General features: G+C 42.4%; 1 protein-coding gene across 1 annotated transcript; it reads right to left on the bottom strand.

Annotated features, from left to right (window-relative positions):
- Positions 1–1,383: 1,383 nt before the first annotated feature.
- On the bottom strand, positions 1,384–14,392 carry LOC139448187 (haloacid dehalogenase-like hydrolase domain-containing protein 2). The gene is made up of 7 exons (XM_071229708.1): positions 14,295–14,392; positions 11,837–12,045; positions 10,838–10,922; positions 7,324–7,406; positions 4,197–4,330; positions 3,352–3,415; positions 1,384–1,499 (listed from the first exon to the last, which is right to left on the bottom strand). The coding sequence occupies exons 1-7, from the start codon at positions 14,390–14,392 to the stop codon at positions 1,384–1,386; spliced, it is 789 nt and encodes a 262-aa protein (XP_071085809.1).
- Positions 14,393–16,614: the final 2,222 nt, after the last annotated feature.

Here is a 16,614-nt window from a genome sequence, read left to right on the forward strand (position 1 = left end):
TTACAATGACAACACAGTTCTTGGTTGACAGACTGATATTGAAGTGTTGTGCAAAGTAAGATGCATGCGCCTTACCATCCAACGGCTACACAGTTGCTGGTCTGTTATCAACGGCTACACAGTTGCTGGTCTGTTATCAACGGCTACACAGTTGCTGGTCAGTTATCAACAGCTACACAGTTGCTGGTCTGTTATCAACGGCTACACAGTTGCTGGTCTGTTATCAACGGCTACACAGTTGCTGGTCAGTTATCAACAGCTACACAGTTGCTGGTCTGTTATCAACAGCTACACAGTTGCTGATCTGTTATCAACAGCTACACAGTTGCTGGTCAGTTATCAACAGCTACACAGTTGCTGGTCTGTTATCAACAGCTACACAGTTGCTGGTCTGTTATCAACAGCTACACAGTTGCTGGTCAGTTATCAACAGCTACACAGTTGCTGGTCTGTTATCAACAGCTACACAGTTGCTGATCTGTTATCAACAGCTACACAGTTGCTGGTCTGTTATCAACAGCTACACAGTTGCTGGTCAGTTATCAACAGCTACACAGTTGCTGGTCTGTTATCAACAGCTACACAGTTGCTGGTCTGTTATTAACAGCTACACAGTTGCTGGTCTGTTATCAACGGCTACACAGTTGCTGGTCTGTTATCAACAGCTACACAGTTGCTGGTCTGTTATCAACAGCTACACAGTTGCTGGTCTGTTATCAACGGCTACACAGTTGCTGGTCTGTTATTAACGGCTACACAGTTGCTGGTCTGTTATCAACGGCTACACAGTTGCTGGTCTGTTATCAACAGCTACACAGTTGCTGGTCTGTTATCAACAGCTACACAGTTGCTGGTCTGTTATCAACAGCTACACAGTTGCTGGTCTGTTATTAACAGCTACACAGTTGCTGGTCTGTTATCAACAGCTACACAGTTGCTGGTCTGTTATCAACAGCTACACAGTTGCTGGTCTGTTATCAACAGCTACACAGTTGCTGGTCTGTTATCAACAGCTACACAGTTGCTGGTCTGTTTTCACGAGCTACACAGTTGCTGGTCTGTTATCAACAGCTACACAGTTGCTGGTCTGTTGTCACGAGCTACACAGTTGCTGGTCTGTTATCAACAGCTACACAGTTGCTGGTCTGTTATCAACGGCTACACAGTTGCTGGTCTGTTGTCACGAGCTACACAGTTGCTGGTCTGTTATCAACAGCTACACAGTTGCTGGTCTGTTATCAACGGCTACACAGTTGCTGGTCTGTTATCAACAGCTACACAGTTGCTGGTCTGTTATCAACAGCTACACAGTTGCTGGTCTGTTATCAACGGCTACACAGTTGCTGGTCTGTTGTCAACGGCTACACAGTTGCTGGTCTGTTGTCACGTGCTACACTGTTGCTGACTTCCCAGGATGATATCAACAGCATGGGGAAAGTCGGATGCTACGTGACTTGGTGGTGGGGAGATCTTCCCTTCGTCTCCATCCTGGTACTTCCCTGAAATGATTAGTTTCCTTGAAAATGAATATGGTTCATACTGCAAGAAATTGTACATTTTCTGATACACTGTATATTTATATACTTATCCTATCTCACACTATGCATTTCTTCATATTCTTCGATCTTGGTATGGAAATGCCCTAGAACAAAGTTTCCAGCTTCAAAAACACCAATCACCCAAACACATCCCATTCATCAGCTGATCAGGTCGCTGGGGTCGTGTCGCACAGGATTTTAGTGGTGCGTGAACCATGATCACAGTGGTGATTTGGTGATGTGTGGGATGTGTTTGGGTGATTGGTGTTTTTAAGCTTTAAACTTTGTTCTTGGGCGTTTCCACACCAAGATCAAGAATAAGAGTGAGTGAGAGAGTTGGGTTTAACGCCGCTTTTAACAGTATTCCAGTTATATCACGGTGTGTCAGCTTAATGTCGGAGGAAAGCCTGAAGTGATGCAGGTCTCAGACGTTTACCACTTCGGTGGAACCCACGAGCACGGGTATGGTGCTGACAAACCTAGAAACATAATCAGGGCGAACCGGGATTCGAACCCACAATCTTAGGTTTCTGGCGTGCCCAAGGGACGCAACTCTGCACAGCGAATCGCGGCGCCTTAGAGGAATGGGCCACATGTGGCCCCTTGAGGAATAAGAAGAAATGCAGAGTGTGAGATGGGATAAGTTTAAAAGTTGATAAAATATAAAGTTGTTCCCAAGTAAGTGAATCTTGTTTTATGCTGCAGTGCGCTGTAGTACGACGGTCTGGACCAGACAAGTATTTGTAAAGATGGTTAATCCAGGGATTTATCCGGGATTCCAAACCATGTGCCCATGGCAAGCAAATAGGGACAACTTGCGATATATTTCAATACTTTATTATTTTAATCCTTATATTTTGATTAATCAACATTAGTCAGATGGGTGCCATGTATGCTGTATTTTTGTTTGTTTGTTGTTTTAAGCCACACTCATGTAATATTCCAGCTACATGATTGCAGTCATTTTTTTTAGTCTGGACCAGACAATCCAATGATTGACATCATGAGCATCAATCTATGCCATTGGGATACGATGACATGCATTAAGCAACGAGAAATACCACCCGATGCCAGCAGTTGGCTCTTATGAAAAGCATGGTTGCTGAAAGTCAATTCTAACTCATATGAATTAGGATAACTACAAAGAACTTGAGTGTCCTCTATTCATCAGCAAACAAACAATTATGGTTGAATGTAAAAAATGATAAAATTATATAGAAAATATCAGAATGCATGCCGCTAAACGTGAAGTGCCAAAAGTCCACAATGGCCGTAACTGATAGTTGTGTACCGATAAATTTTGCCGATACTTTCTTAACTCGCGATGTTTTCTTTTAGAGGTAAATAAACTACTGAAAGTTTTGATAGTTTGCAAGTTGAGCATTTATTCATACCACACGTAAATGATACGCAAAGCCTACTCATTAAACAGTTATTGCGATTTCATTTAAGGGTGTCCTTCGACTTTGCGCCCGTCGACTGGGTTGGTTGGTTGGTTGGTTGGTTTGTTGTTTAAAGCCGCACTCAGCAATATTACAGCTATATGACGGCGGTCTGTAAATAATCGAGTCTTGACCAGACAATCCAGTGATTGATATCATGAGCATCGATCCACGCAACTGGGATCAATGACATGTATCAACCAAGTCAGCGAGCCTGACCACCCGATACCGTTAGTCGCCTTTTACGGCAAGCATGGGTTGCTGAAGACCTATTCTACCCCGAATCTTCATGGGTCCCATCGACTGGGTTGGACATTAGTGTGGAGAGCATAAAGAGATTTGAGTATCTTCACGTGACAAGACACACCCACCTGTTTTCACGAGTATTCCGATCATGCCAGCAGTCTGCGACCCGCCCACGTCATCCCGCACATCCTTTACACAGAAACAAACATCTCTGACATGTATGACACTTTAGCAATGTTTAGAAATAATCGTGGCTAAGTGAGTTGGATCCACTGCCTTGAACAATCTTTCACACAGTGTGTCATCTTGAAGTCCAGAGTGGCAGATCACAGATATTTACTACTTTGGGAAACCCATGAGTGAGTAATTCTGAGGTTTGAACCCAGGATCATTTGATCCTGATGTGCCTAAGGATGCATCTCACATAACTCATCATAACTATTTAAACTAGTCAGCTCTTGGTACAATAAGTGCAGCCAGGTAACTCATCATAACTATTTACACTAGTTAGATCTTAGTACATTAAGTGCAGCCAGGTAACTCATCGTAACTACTTCAACTAGTCAGCTCTTAGTACAATAAGTGCAGCCATGGAATTTATCGTACTTACTTAAACTTATCAGGTCTTTGTACAATAAGTGCAGCCAGGTAACTCATCGTAACTACTTAAACTAGTCAGCTCTTAGTACGATAAGTGCAGCCAGGTAACTCATCGTAACTATTTAAACTAGTCAGCTCTTGGTACAATAAGTGCAGCCAGGTAACTCATCGTAACTACTTGAACAACAGTCTGCTATTATGATTAGTAGAGGTTACAGTCAACTTACTTAGCCTTGAATCTCCGCTCCATACTCTCTAAACAATTCAGTCTGTTAATTGATAATACATCACAATATATGTACGACGTCCATCTTTCTCTTCTCTCTCTCACTCACTCACTCACTCACTCACTCACTCTGGGTATACTTACATCACCAATCATGACACACTGGCCAGGCTGACAGTCCATGTCTGTGATGGCTGACAGGAAGAAGCGTGTCTCTGGCTTGCCCACCACCTCTGCTGTTGTCCCCGTTGCATATTCCAGGCCGGCTACAAACGGACCTGTCGGAGAAACCATCAGTTGGACAACTTGTCAGAGTCAGCCCAGCTCAACAGGTGCTGCTACAGATAACCAACTGATTTCTACTCACTAGCCAAATGAATTGTAAGGAGGTGAGGTGAGGTGAAATGGGGTTTAACGTCGCGTCCAAGATTATTGTACTTATATAGCGATGTGCACGTACGTGTGTGTGTTTGTGTGGCTGCTTGTACTAGTCCGGAATGATGCCGATTTATAGTGCTAGCACACTGAGATACCATGCCGCAGTTTAAGATGAATACTCCACTCAGACACAGTATACTGACTCCGAGCCGACCAGTCCTTGTTTTAGCCACTTAATGCCGAGCGCCAGACAGGGTAACAACAAGTACCATCTTTTAACGTCTTTTGGTATGACACGGTCGGGGATCGAACCCCGGACCTTCTGCTCTCTGGGCGGACGCTCTACCACTAGAACACGGCGGCGGTCTGAATTGTAAGGAAAAAAATGTGAAAGAACTGTACAGATGTGGCTCTGAATGCATTCTCGAATAATCAGTGTAATATATCTTGTTTCTATTTGAGGGATTAACTGTTTGATTGGCATTCTAGAAGTTGGTGAGTAAGAAAACGTACAACGTTATGTGTAGATGACAGAAAGTCACTGTTCTTTATTTAGCGGTATCCGGTTGAAGGGCTTGGCTTGGACAGGGGTGGTAACTGCAGTTGGATGGTATAAGAGAAAAAGCATGCGGGTGGCGTGAAATTTGAAAGTGTGCATCGCTGCGAGTGATAACCTGATGTACGGCTGTTGTCAACGCTATGATTCTGCCACGAAATTTGTAAGTAATACATTGCATATGCTTGCATGATATATGTATTTATGAAAGGGATGTAATTTAATATAATTTTCGTTTAAAGCCAGAATTATTTGAGAGTTACCACCGTGTTGTGACGTGTGCATTTTATTGCCGTATTTACCGTATTTTTTGGATTATTACGGAGTAAGTTTGTATTGTGACAAGCTAGCTGTGTTTCGGATATGAGGATATGCAAGTAAGCTTGTTGTTTTGTATCGTTTCAGCTTGAACCTGCTTTGTATGGTATATGTTGAACATTCACTGTTTGCTTCACAGAATAAAGCAATGTGTGAGAAAATGCAGAATCTGATGTTTATTGACTTTTGAATCCCACATTTTGGATAACAACTTTATTGCATATAGCGATGTTTCGATGTAGATTCTTATACTGTTACCACCTCTCATCACTTGGTTGTTGTCGCTCCAGCTTAAGAATGCACTAAACCAGAGGCTGTTATCCAAGTTGCAAGTTGTAAGTTTTCTTATCGAGGGATTGCTTTTTACCCGGCCACGATTTTGAATGTAGATATACACTGAACTCACATTGGCAGGAGGCATTTTGATTGGTGGTGGATTTCAAGCATATGAGCAAGACAATTCTGTGACAAGCTGGTGACTAGAAAACAATAATTTGAAAAGGGTGCAAGGTATGTGTTGTCAAACGATGGAGTAATGATGCACTCGAGCTGAGGGAGCTATGTATGCAGTCCAGATGTGACCATATATGAAGGCAGACATGAGTGTGTTTCTAAGCTGTTTTGAACCATCTTCCCGAGGCAAGAGAGTTAACTTACTTTAAAAGTCAAGTTTCCACCCTTGCTGAACTAGGCTGGAATTCCTGGGCTCGATCATAGCGCCACCAGTGGCTATTGCGAGTTATGTCCTTTCTATGCCTCTCCTACTGACCAATCAGATTCCACCTCTCGTATCACTTGCATATGCTTCAAACAAAACGCTGGCGCCCAGTCAAGACGATCTGATCGACAAGCGGGGGTGGTCGGGAAGCCTAGTGGTTAAAGCGTTGACTCGTCACGCTGAAGACCCGGGTTCGATTCCCGACATGGGTACAATGTGTGAAGCCCATTTCTGGTGTCCCCTCACCGTGATATTGCTGGAATATTGCTAAAAGCGGCGTAAAACCATACTCACTCACTCACTGATCGATAATCAAGATGTATATTGTGAACGAGTCTTACATCGCGAAGGCTTCAAATCACGTGAGCACCTTGATTAAAAACATGAAAAGATTTAGAAAATATCTGTTGACAACGAGTTAGCGACCCACATGCTTTGCAAATCCTGCAATCGACCGAAATCTGCATGACAGTTTACGAACCGGATTTCGATTTCGGGGTGCGATTTTGATTGGACTATGCATAGACTCGTTAGTCCAGCCAAAATGTAACTCCATAATACCAGCCTAGTTCGGCAAGGGTGGAAACTGGAATTTCTTTCCTATTTGCCAGCTTAATGGGGGAAGAATGTCAAAGTGCCATTGGTCTTAAAAGCTTTAACAAATAATGACGAAGCCGGTGGGATTAACAGGAGAGAAGCCAATTAAGTAGATAATCTGATGGGTGAGTGAATTTTGGGGTTTAGCCCCTTTTAACAGTACCGGTATTCCAGTTATATCACGATGTGTCGGCTTTATGTGGGAGGAATGCCATAGCTAAACTTCTTTACAAGCACCCCTCCTAAGACTGAAAATGTACATGACAGTCCATAGTTTCTTGCAGTACTAAGTTGGTTCACTGCGGCTCGATACCCGTGAAGGTTCCGGGGTAGAATAGGTCTTCAGCAACCCATGCTTGCTGTAAAAGGTGACCCTGCTTGTCGTAAAAGGCGACTAACGGGATCGGGTGGTCAGGCTCGCTGACTTGGTTGATGCATGTCATTGATTCCAATTGCGTGGATCGATGTTCATGATGTCAATCACTGGATTGTCTGGTCCAGACTCGATTATTTACAGACTGCCGTCATATAGCTGTAATATTGCTGAGTGCGGCGTTAAACAACAAACCAACCAACCACTGCGGCTCGATCTGACAACAAATTTAACTTGCTGTGAATGGTTTTAATAAACCCCCAAGTGTCTAAGGGCCAAACACTTATTTACACTTAATACGGTACATAGTAGATTATCATTGTTGACCTACCTGGGCCCAGCGCCAGCCCATCTTTCCTCCTGTAGTACCTTCCTTTGTGAACTGCAATCAGTGGGCAGCCATTTAACAACAACCTGAAAAATAATGAAATAGTCACAAGCAAGTATACCTTCCAATCTCACTAAAATCAGATACTCTCAGATTTATTCTGATGTGATATCTCTTGACGACCCCTCCATAGACACGTGAGCGAAAATCAAAAACCCAAACACCATGTACTTTTTAGCCAATCAGATGTCCGCTTTCTAAACTGCTTCAGCGTCAAGTCTTGATCATAGCAAAAGAAAACCGCCACACATACCATCGATAGTTCACATGTTTGATGCCATTGAGTTCAGAAACGGTAGGATGTACAAAATATCCACAATAGAAAAGTGCAGCTTTTTCTTTTGGAACTCGTTTTCAAGATACAGAAATCACATATACTGGTCTGAACTAGGGTGGGGACGAGTCCAAATTTACTGCCCGGGTACCCACACCCCTATTACCCGACCCTACCCGGGTACCTGCTGTTGGTGTCAAGAGATAGTTACAAAATGTCCGATTTGGAATAGTTTGACAGTAGCCCTGGCAGAATGTTTTTAGATACACGTATAAAACGATGTTGTCATGCATACACTGAAGTTGACTGAAGTTTCAGCTTTGTTCAAACATATTTAAGTCAGAAGGAAAGTGTTCATAGTCATAAAGAAATGCGAACATTAGTAACTTAAAATTGTTGTGTAACCATGTAGTTATATAGTGAATTTTTGTCATGAAACAATATACCCGGGTACCCGGGTCCTACTCAGTACCCACCCGACCCGGGTACCCAAGTTACCCATCCCAGCCCTAGTCTGAACGCTTGGCTCACTCGTACCAAGAAGTTGGAAATCTTGTCTGGCTGAGCAGAAAGTTCACCTGACCTGACCCCTAAGGTGGTGTCCTCAGATCTTCATGCACAGAGGTATTGTGTGAGAGTAAAAGATCTGACTTGAATAAGATTGATACCTTCCTATAAATAGAGAATCTCACACAAGTGTCTTTTGATATAAAACATATCAACACGAGTTGATAAAAGTGGAAAAATTCCGAGGCTTGCCGAGGATTTTTGCCACTTTTATCAAAGTGCGTTGATATATTTGATATCAAAAGATACGAGGGTGAGATTTTATTTATCTTCCAACATCATTCTTTCAACTTTTTCAATTTGTAGAAAGTAGTTAGCAGTGTCTTCAGTGTAAAAAGTACTGCAAACTGCTTCAGTAGCAGAGCCATTAGTGATGTCATTTGATTGTGATTGGTAACCAGTGATGTCACAATGGTCTGCAAAGCATTGTGATGTAATTTCATTGCAGTAATATCTAGTGTAGATATCGCTTGATCTCATCCAAGCGATATCTCCTGTGGGAGCCAGTTTTGGATGATAAAGTATGGTCTATTGTCAACAACCAATCACATTTCTCACACCAATCTGCTATTGTCAATAACATTACACAAAGCACATGAACAGATACATACAGATGGACAATGGTAGCAAATACATTGGGGTGAGTGAGTGAGTGAGTGAGTGAGTGAGTGAGTGAGTGAGTGAGTGAGTGAGTGAGTGAGTGAGTGAGTGAGTGAGTGAGTGAGTGAGTGAGTGAGTGAGTGAGTGAGTTGGGTTTATCACCGCTTTTAACAGTATTCCAGTTATATCACGGTGTGTCAGCTTGATGTGGGAGGAAAGCCCGAAGTGATGCAGGTCTCAGACTTCGGTGAAACCCACGAGCACGGGTATGGTGTTGACAAACCAATAAACATAATGGGGGCAAACCGGAATTCGAACCCACAATCATAGGTTTCTGGCGTGCCCAAGGGACGCAACTCGGCACAGCGAATCGCGGCGCCTTAGACGACTGGGCCACCTGTGCCCCCGCAAATACATTGGGAGTCCTATGAGATGCAAAGCATGTTTATCTGTTTACATCATTTATTTTATGAAAACTGTAGACATGTTAAATATGACATTTCTGTCCTGGCAAGACTATGCTCAATGTTCAGGGGGGCATGGGTGGCCCAGTCGTCTAAGGCGCCGTGATTTGCTGTGCAGAGTTGCATCCCCTGGACACGTCAGAAACATATGATTGAGTTCACCCCGATTATGTTTCTAGGTTTGTCAGCACCATACCCGTGCTCGTGGGTTTCACCGAAGTCTGAGATCTGTATCAATTCGGGCTTTCCTCCCACATCAAGCTGACACGCCGCGATGTAACTGGAATACTGTTAAAAGTGGCGTTAAACCTCACTCACTCACTCACTCAATGTTCAGGGTGTCTTTACTCAACCTATCATAATCTATAAAAAGCTTAAGGCCAGTTGAGATTATTCTAGTGATTCCCCTGAACTCAAATATAGACAGACATAGACATGGATTTACCGGACATGAAACGTTGCATCCTATAATCACAAAAGTTTAAACGGACAAAAGAAAATACAGAGTGGATCCACTGGGATGCAGAAACTTTGTACAAATGTTTAGGAATGAGTGCTGCTAACTAAAACATTGGTACCACATACAATTACAGTCAAAACACGGTTGTGTCAAAGAAAACCGATGTAAATATTTCCGAGTTAGCTGAGGTTCGACACAACTTAAAACTGATGAATAAAGACAGAATATGCCTGGACTTGTTTTACTCCATAAGTTTGACACAAAAAAGTTTGACACAACGGTGTTTGATTGTAGTGAGTGAGTGAGTGAGTATGGTTTTACACCGATTTTAGCAATATTCCAGCAATATCACAGCGGGGGACACCAGAAATGGGCTTCACACATTGTACCCATGTCGGGAATCGAACTCGGGTCTTCGGCGTGACGAGCAAACGCTTTAACCACCAGGCTACCCAACCGCCCCATGTTTGATTGTAATTTTCGTACTCCATGACCTTCTACAGCTGGAATGTGTAGATTTGTTTCAGTTGGGGAACTCCATATCTGATTTTAACTAGCGGCCTCAGAGCATACACAATCTTACGTCACGTGTGGTAGAGTAAGGTATTCTATTTCTGACATTTCCCTGTCACCCGAATTATTTTAGCTTAGAACCCCAATTTTTTAAACCAGGGACCCCTTCAATGTAAGGCTTTGAGTGCCCTGGCCCCCAGAATAAACAACCCATGTAAATTCCTACAGGAACATGAGCTACGTACCATGTGACACAGTTTCAGTCTGAACCCTGATGATTCCCCTCGATTGTTGTGTTTTTGTTTAACGCCGCACTCAACAATATCCAAGCTATATGACGGGGTCTGTAAATAATTGAATCTGGACCAGTCAATCCAGTGATAGACATTATGAGCATCAATCCACACAATTGGGATATTATGACAAGCATCAACCAAGTCAACGAGCCTGACAAACCGATCCCGTTAGTCGCCTCTTACGACAAGCATGGTCGCCTTTCACGGCAAGCATGGGTTGCTGAAGACCTATTCTACCCCGGGTTTTCACGGGTCATTGACCTGGAAGGTGATCACTGACTACCTGAAGGCTGTGTTGAGAACATTGTAGTGAAACTTGTCCGGAGCCAGGCCAACAACGACCGCATTCGGATCTTCAGTATCTATGTCTGAAACAAAAAACGTCAGCCATTAGATTCGTACATGTTACAGAATCAACCAGTGTACTTTCATGAAAAAACAGTGAACGAAAATAAATAACTTAAAATGTGTGTGTGTGTGTCTCCCTGTGGCCAGTTTCACTGCCCCCCCCCCCCCCCCATTATAAATGACCAGTCTCTTATATGTGTGCGTGCGCACATATTTATTTATATTAGTCGGAGACTTATGCTGACTTCAGTGATAGCCCACAGAGATACCATCCCAACTTTAACATGGTTACCCCACTCAAAACACTATATACTGACTACAAGCTGACCTTGTTTAATCCCCTTATTGCTGAGTGAGTGAGTGAGTTGTGTTTATCGCCGCTTTTAACAGTATTCAAGTCATATCGCGGCGTGTCAGCTTAATGTGGGAGGAAAGCCCGAAGTGATGCAGGTCTCAGACGTTTACCACTTAGATGAAACCCACGAGCACAGGTATGGTGCTGACAAACCTAGAAACATAATCGGGGCAAACCAGGATTCGAACCCACAATCTTAGCTTTCTGGCATGCCCAAAGGATGGAACTCTGCACAGCCAATCGCGGCATCTTAGACGACTGGGTTACCCGTGCCTCTTATTGCTGAGCAGAGTAATAATGGAATAGAAGAACGTCCTATCAAACGAATGACTAAATCATGAAAATGTCCTCTTTTCTCCAACAAAATCAAAGTCCTCACATACCTAAATCACAAAATGTTTCCCCTACATTTGTTAAGGTTTGCTCTATCAAATTTAAAGGAATCTCCTCAAAACTATTTTTTTAAATTTCAATGTTCATAGAAAACAAAGCAAATCTGATTTGATAACACAAATTTGAGCAATGAGGAAATCTGCAAACTGCCAAAAGTGTTCGTTCACATGGCAGCTCCATATTCACCATCGAAGTCCTCCATTGCCCGGTCGTCCAACAGCAGCATGGGCCGCAGTTTCTTTTCCCTCACCGCATCATGGGCGGCAGTCAACGATGTGAACACATCATCCAGCGCCACGTCAAATCCGATCTGGTTCAGGCGCTGGAGGAGAACACGCTTGCTCTCCTTGGTGGTGTTAGTCACAAAGCGGACTTTCAAACCACTCTCCCTCAACCTACAGGGAAAATATCACATACTTAACATTCTGTGTCCGAGTCAGGTTTAACACTGCCTGGAGTGAGTGAGTGAGTTGGGTTTAACGCCGCTTTTAAAAGTATTCCATATATATCACGGTGTGTCAGCTTAATGTGGGAGGAAAGCCCGAAGTGATGCAGGTCTCAGACGTTTACCACTTTGGTGAAACCATTGAGCATGGGTATTGTGCTCACAAACCTAGAAACATAATCGGGGCGAACCGGGATTCGAACCCACAAACATAGGTTTCTGGCGTGCCCAAGGGACGCAACTCTGCACAGCGAATTGCGGCGCCTTAGACGACTGGGCCACCCGTGCCCTAAACACTGCCGGGAACATTCATGGTACAATTAGAACAAAGCTGGTCTTTGATACTGGTCATGTTGACAAAATAACATAGATGCTGACATGGTTCTGAACATGTGGAAAACAGTCGCAAGAAAAAAAGCATGATCTTGAAAGTACACATCTTCTTTGAAAAGTGCATTATCTTTACTTCTACTCACTCTGCAACCAGCTGGTATGATCTTGATGATTGTGTAAGGATTAGTTTTAATACACAGGAACTCATATTCATATCAACAAAACTCACACCCCTCTATATGTATAGTGAGTGAGTGAGTGAGTATGGTTTTACGCCACTTTTAGCAATATTCCAGAAATATCACGGCGGGGGATACCAGAAATGGGCTTCACACATTGTACCCATGTTGGGAATCGATCCCGGGTCTTCGGCATGACGAGCGAACGCTTAAACCATCAGGCTACCCGACCGCCCCTTCTATATGTATATAGAGGGATGTGACATTTTCTGTACAAATATATTATGCTATACACTCTATCATCGAGTTCCTGTGCATTAATAGAAAGATAAGAATAATATTTGGATCAATAGAGCACTTGGATTTAGGTGATATGGCATGGTTTGTTATTCTGATAATATCAGAAATGTTTCAACCCAAAAAGTACTAGAATCAGTACTTTACTGAGAAAGTGTTCTCCCAGATATAACATTTGTTACATTTGACCACTTTCTAAACGGCATTGTGTGTTTATGATGCGATGATGGGCCTGTGACTTCATTTCGACTATACAATGATATATCTTGTTCAAATTATTTGTATTTCATTTACTGAGTTGGAGACTCGAAAATAAGTAACACATTAAAAAAAACCTTCTTTTTCCACAATTATTTAACATTTTAGAAAAGGGCCATATGCAATAAGGCTGGGACCCAGGTAACCACAGGACTACCCTGACCCGTGCTTAGTCACATGATATATTATTGACAAAAAGTATCTAAAACTCGGTGGTTACACTATAAGTCACTAATGTTCCTATTTCTTTCTGACAATGCACCCATTCCTTCTGACTTTTATATGTTTGAATAAAGATAAACCTTCATGCGGTAAACTGATGTGTATGCATGACCAGATCGTTTTACACGTGTATCTAAATACATTTTGACAGGGCTAAGGTCAAACTTTTCCAAATCGGACAGTTTGTACCTGTCTCTAAATATCTACAGGGTAGGGTCGGGTAATAGGGTGGTGGGTACCCGGGTTGTAAATTTGGACTCGTACCAGTCCTAATACGCCAAATATTCATGTATATGAACTAGGGCTGTTACGATTCACTCGCGTATTCAGTGAATCGAACCGTAACAATGCATGAATTAAATTCGTTATTCATGGCCACTAGAATCGAATATTTTTGAATATGCTATCATGTATATTTATATACATACCCTGTACCTAAAAATATTCATAACAACATATTATATGCATAGATTACTTCAAAAGACAACACTCTTATACTACATGTATTTAATTTGACAGTATTGTGGTCACTGGTCATTGTCGCTTTTAAGCCGATACTAGTACCTGGATAAGTGCAGTATATAAATGTATAATTTATTAATAATTAACAAACCATGTCAAATGAAATATGATGTTATTGTTTCACTGAATATAATAAATGATACATAAACTGCTGACTTCTTATTGTAATTGTGAAATTAATATTCGTATTCGTTACCCAATATTCGTGATATGAATCTTATTCGCTTCATAGTGTATTCGTTGCAGCCCTCACACGTGTGGACAGCTGTAGGCAAACGACATGACATACAGCCTCGGGGCTTGCACGTGGGCTGCTATGGGAACATAACGCCCCACCCACCCCAGATATTTCTACAACCGTGGATATTTTGGATGACATCCCACCGACCTTTTCAAGGCTTCCACAGACCCTGGCACCTCCTCATCCTCTATGTGCAGAGTTCCACTCAGATCTATGAGCACACACTTCGCTCCTCTTGTTGACATTCTGTCCGGCTTTTAGCTTCTGTAAGTCCAATATCCACGCAGCGATACCACATTGGATACACGCCAAGGAAGGTGTCATGCGCTGGGGTGGAGCTTACATTCGAACCAACTTGTGTAAACTGATTCCACTGTTGGTACGCGCTACAAGTTTGCGTAGACAGTAGCCCAGTCATCAATGTGTGCCTTTCCGGAATTGGGCGTGTCATGTATGGGTGACGAGCCTTTTACGATAAATACATTTGAAGATAAATATCATTTCTGTTGGTATGTAATAATATGATTTAAGAAAGACAATCTATCTATCCCATTTCTGAAGTCCCCGCCGTGATATTGCTGCAATATTAATAAAAGCAGCTTAAAACCTCACTCACTCACTCACTCACTCACTCACTCACACACTCACTCACTCCTGCCTGTCGCTCGGCATTAAGGGACACAGCTTATATGTTTTAACCATCCTTAGCAATACAGTATTTCGCGAGCAAGGACATAATCTGTCACATCAAGACATCGTCATGATAGAGGGGCGGTCGGGTAGCCTAGTGATTAAAGCGTTAGCTCGTCATGCCGAAGACCCGGGTTCGATTCCCGACATGGGTACAATGTGTGGAGCCCATTTCTGGTGTCCCCCGCCGTAATATTGCTGGAATATTGCTATGTATCCTTGGGCAAGGTTACTGTCTCCACTTGTTATTTGTCACTGTCCAGCTGCGGTTTGGCTGCGTATGAACTGTACACCAATGCCTTTATAGTTTATACCCTTATCTCTGTACGTTGGTATGCGGCCAAAGTCTCACTTCCAACTCAAATTCCACAGACCTGGGTCTCGTTCCACAAAGCGATCTACACTGTAGATATAGCTGCAATGAAATTGCATCACAATGCCTTGCAGACCATTGTGACTTCGTTGGTTACCATGACGTCACAATCAAATGACATCACTAATGGCTCTGCTACTAGAGCTGTTAGCAGTACTTTTTACACTGAAGACACTGCTTATTACTGTCTACAAACTGAAAAAGTTGGAAGAATGATGTTGGATGTTAAATAAAATCTCACCCTGTGTGTTTTCCCACTTTTATCAACTCGTGTCGAAATATTTGATTTCAAAAGACACTTGGGTGAGATTCTCTTTGTATTAAACACTGTTCGGGGTTTGGACCCAACGGGTCCAAGTTTTTGTTCGGTACCGTTTCTTCTTCGTCAGTTTACATCAAACGTTGTGCTAATTATGTCTATCATATCCGCAATCGCTGACTTGGTTGATGCATGTCATCGTATCCCAATTGCGTGGATCGATGCTCATGATATCAATCACTGGATTGTCTGGCCCAGCCTTGATTATTTACAGACCGCCGTCTTATAGCTTGAATATTGCTTAGTGCAGCGTAAAACAAAAAACAAACAAACAAAGTAATTGGAACGTTCCCCGAGCAGCTGTAGGTACAAATGTGTCAAGCTGATCATTTTTTTTGTCAATTCGGAGAAAAAGGGAACTTTTTGTTACACACGGTGTCGTAAAAAATGTCTTTTAAATTATTATTAAAATGCTTTATTATAGTGCTTTTTTCATTGTTCACTTTCAAAATCACCTACATTTGTACTGTTTTTGTGGACAGTGAGAATAATTTAACATTCTTTCCATATGCGAATTTGATATGTGACGTAAAAATCTCTCAACTCTCTTTTATGAAGCAAAAAAAAATCTCAGCCTCGAAAAATGAAGAAAAAAAACATGACTACCCAAAAATCCGCCCGCCCCTACATATCAAAGGTCAGCCCCTTAGCAAATTCTGTTATCAGTACTATATTATAATTGATAGCCAATATGATTTTCATACTACGATAGGAGCGTCTAAAATCCGGTATTTCCCGAGCGAGAGCGATTGAAATACCGGAATTTAGTCACGAGTGTCGTAAACATAGTATGGCATGAACAAGAATATAATGTTCTATTTATTACGGAAAAGGATGTCTACATTCAGAGACGGATTCTAATGTTTACCTACGAGGACAGCAAGTCGCAACAGCAGCGGAACCGCAATTTGTCGAATGACGTCAACTATCTTTAGCTATGATGTCGTTTCAAGTGTGACGTCATTTCGACCCGCGTCACAATTACATTCGAATGACGTCAACAATGCCGTCCGGATGACGGAAACAAAACACTGTTGTCCCGTGACGTGATATGACCCTAGGCACATATAGAGAATACTACACTC

Source organism: Haliotis cracherodii, unplaced genomic scaffold (assembly GCF_022045235.1).
Source record: "Haliotis cracherodii isolate W230 unplaced genomic scaffold, xgHalCrac1.p SCAF_7, whole genome shotgun sequence".
Classification (NCBI taxonomy): domain Eukaryota; kingdom Metazoa; phylum Mollusca; class Gastropoda; order Lepetellida; family Haliotidae; genus Haliotis; species Haliotis cracherodii.

Excerpts from the sequence above, each read along its gene's own strand:
- LOC139448187 (XM_071229708.1), bottom strand. The coding sequence starts at position 14,392 with ATGTCAACAAGAGGAGCGAAGTGTGTGCTCATAGATCTGAGTGGAACT. Across the intron at positions 10,923-11,836 it reads GGCAATGGAGGACTTCGATG|ACATAGATACTGAAGATCCG; the intron begins GTGAATATGGAG and ends TTTTTGTTTCAG. Across the intron at positions 1,500-3,351 it reads CGGAATACTCGTGAAAACAG|GGAAGTACCAGGATGGAGAC; the intron begins GTGGGTGTGTCT and ends TAATCATTTCAG.